Source organism: Chiloscyllium plagiosum, unplaced genomic scaffold (genome assembly GCF_004010195.1).
Source record: "Chiloscyllium plagiosum isolate BGI_BamShark_2017 unplaced genomic scaffold, ASM401019v2 scaf_94452, whole genome shotgun sequence".
Classification (NCBI taxonomy): domain Eukaryota; kingdom Metazoa; phylum Chordata; class Chondrichthyes; order Orectolobiformes; family Hemiscylliidae; genus Chiloscyllium; species Chiloscyllium plagiosum.
The window spans coordinates 1-851 of record NW_025121887.1 but is presented as its reverse complement, the minus strand read 5'-3'; the positions used below and the strand labels follow the sequence as shown (position 1 = coordinate 851).

The 851-nt window shown below is 46.5% G+C and overlaps 1 protein-coding gene across 1 annotated transcript in view; it reads left to right on the top strand.

Annotated features, from left to right (window-relative positions):
• Window positions 1-530, top strand: part of LOC122544839 (zona pellucida sperm-binding protein 1-like) — a 695-nt gene extending 165 nt beyond the window's left edge. Inside the window, exons 2-3 of the mRNA XM_043684148.1 lie at window positions 85-218; window positions 315-530. Coding sequence (XP_043540083.1) covers window positions 85-218; window positions 315-508 — 328 coding nt within the window. The 3' untranslated portion in view covers window positions 509-530. The remainder of the gene's footprint in view (window positions 1-84; window positions 219-314) is intronic.
• The last annotated feature ends 321 nt before the right edge of the window (window positions 531-851 follow it).

Here is an 851-nt window from a genome sequence, read left to right as displayed (position 1 = left end):
CAGGTGAGTGGGCAGTGGGATTTGTTGGTATGGAGGGGGAAGTGTTACTGACTGAAACTCCACAACCTATTTGTCTCTTGACAGCCTGCACATCCAGTGCAAGTACAAGGGGGAGCATGAGGCAGGCTTACAAATCAATGTCTCTGTTTACACCCTCCCTCCACCACTAGCTGCTTCTGAAGATGGGATCCTGAGGCTGGAGCTGCAAATAGCAACAGGTAGTGCTGCCCTGGTAATAGGAGCACTGGGAATTGTATCCCTTCAGGGGAGTGACTGTTTTGGTTTGTTCTCCTTCTTTTATTTTTGTCTGTTAGATGGCAGCTACAGCTGGTGGTACAGGGACAGTGACTACCCCATTCAGAGAATCCTTCAGGAGTCGGTGTTTGTTGAGGTTCGTGTGAAGGATCGCACTGACCCAATGATAGTCCTGAGATTGCGTGACTGCTGGGCAACCCCTGTGCCAGCCCCTGACCATGAGGTGCAGTGGAGTCTCCTGGTGGATGGGTAAGGACTCAATAGCAAGGCTGGATTTGAACTGTGGAGTGAAGACTACATTTTACTGTGAGACTATATACTGTAAGAATGTATGTATAACATTTGTATGTACATCGTGCCAATACTTGTGCCTTTTCTTCCAATCATGGTTCATTTGAATTCCATTTGTTGTTTGATCTTCCTTCATGATCTTGGACTTGTCCTTAGTTAAGAATGTGCCTTAATGTTGCCAAGGCCTTTATTCTTTGGAAGAGGATTGTAAGATCGACTGACGACTAGACCTCCTGCCCCACCTTCAATAGAAAACACCTCATTACTCCCCAATTTTAGGGAAACTCAAGCAACATCTCTGCAGC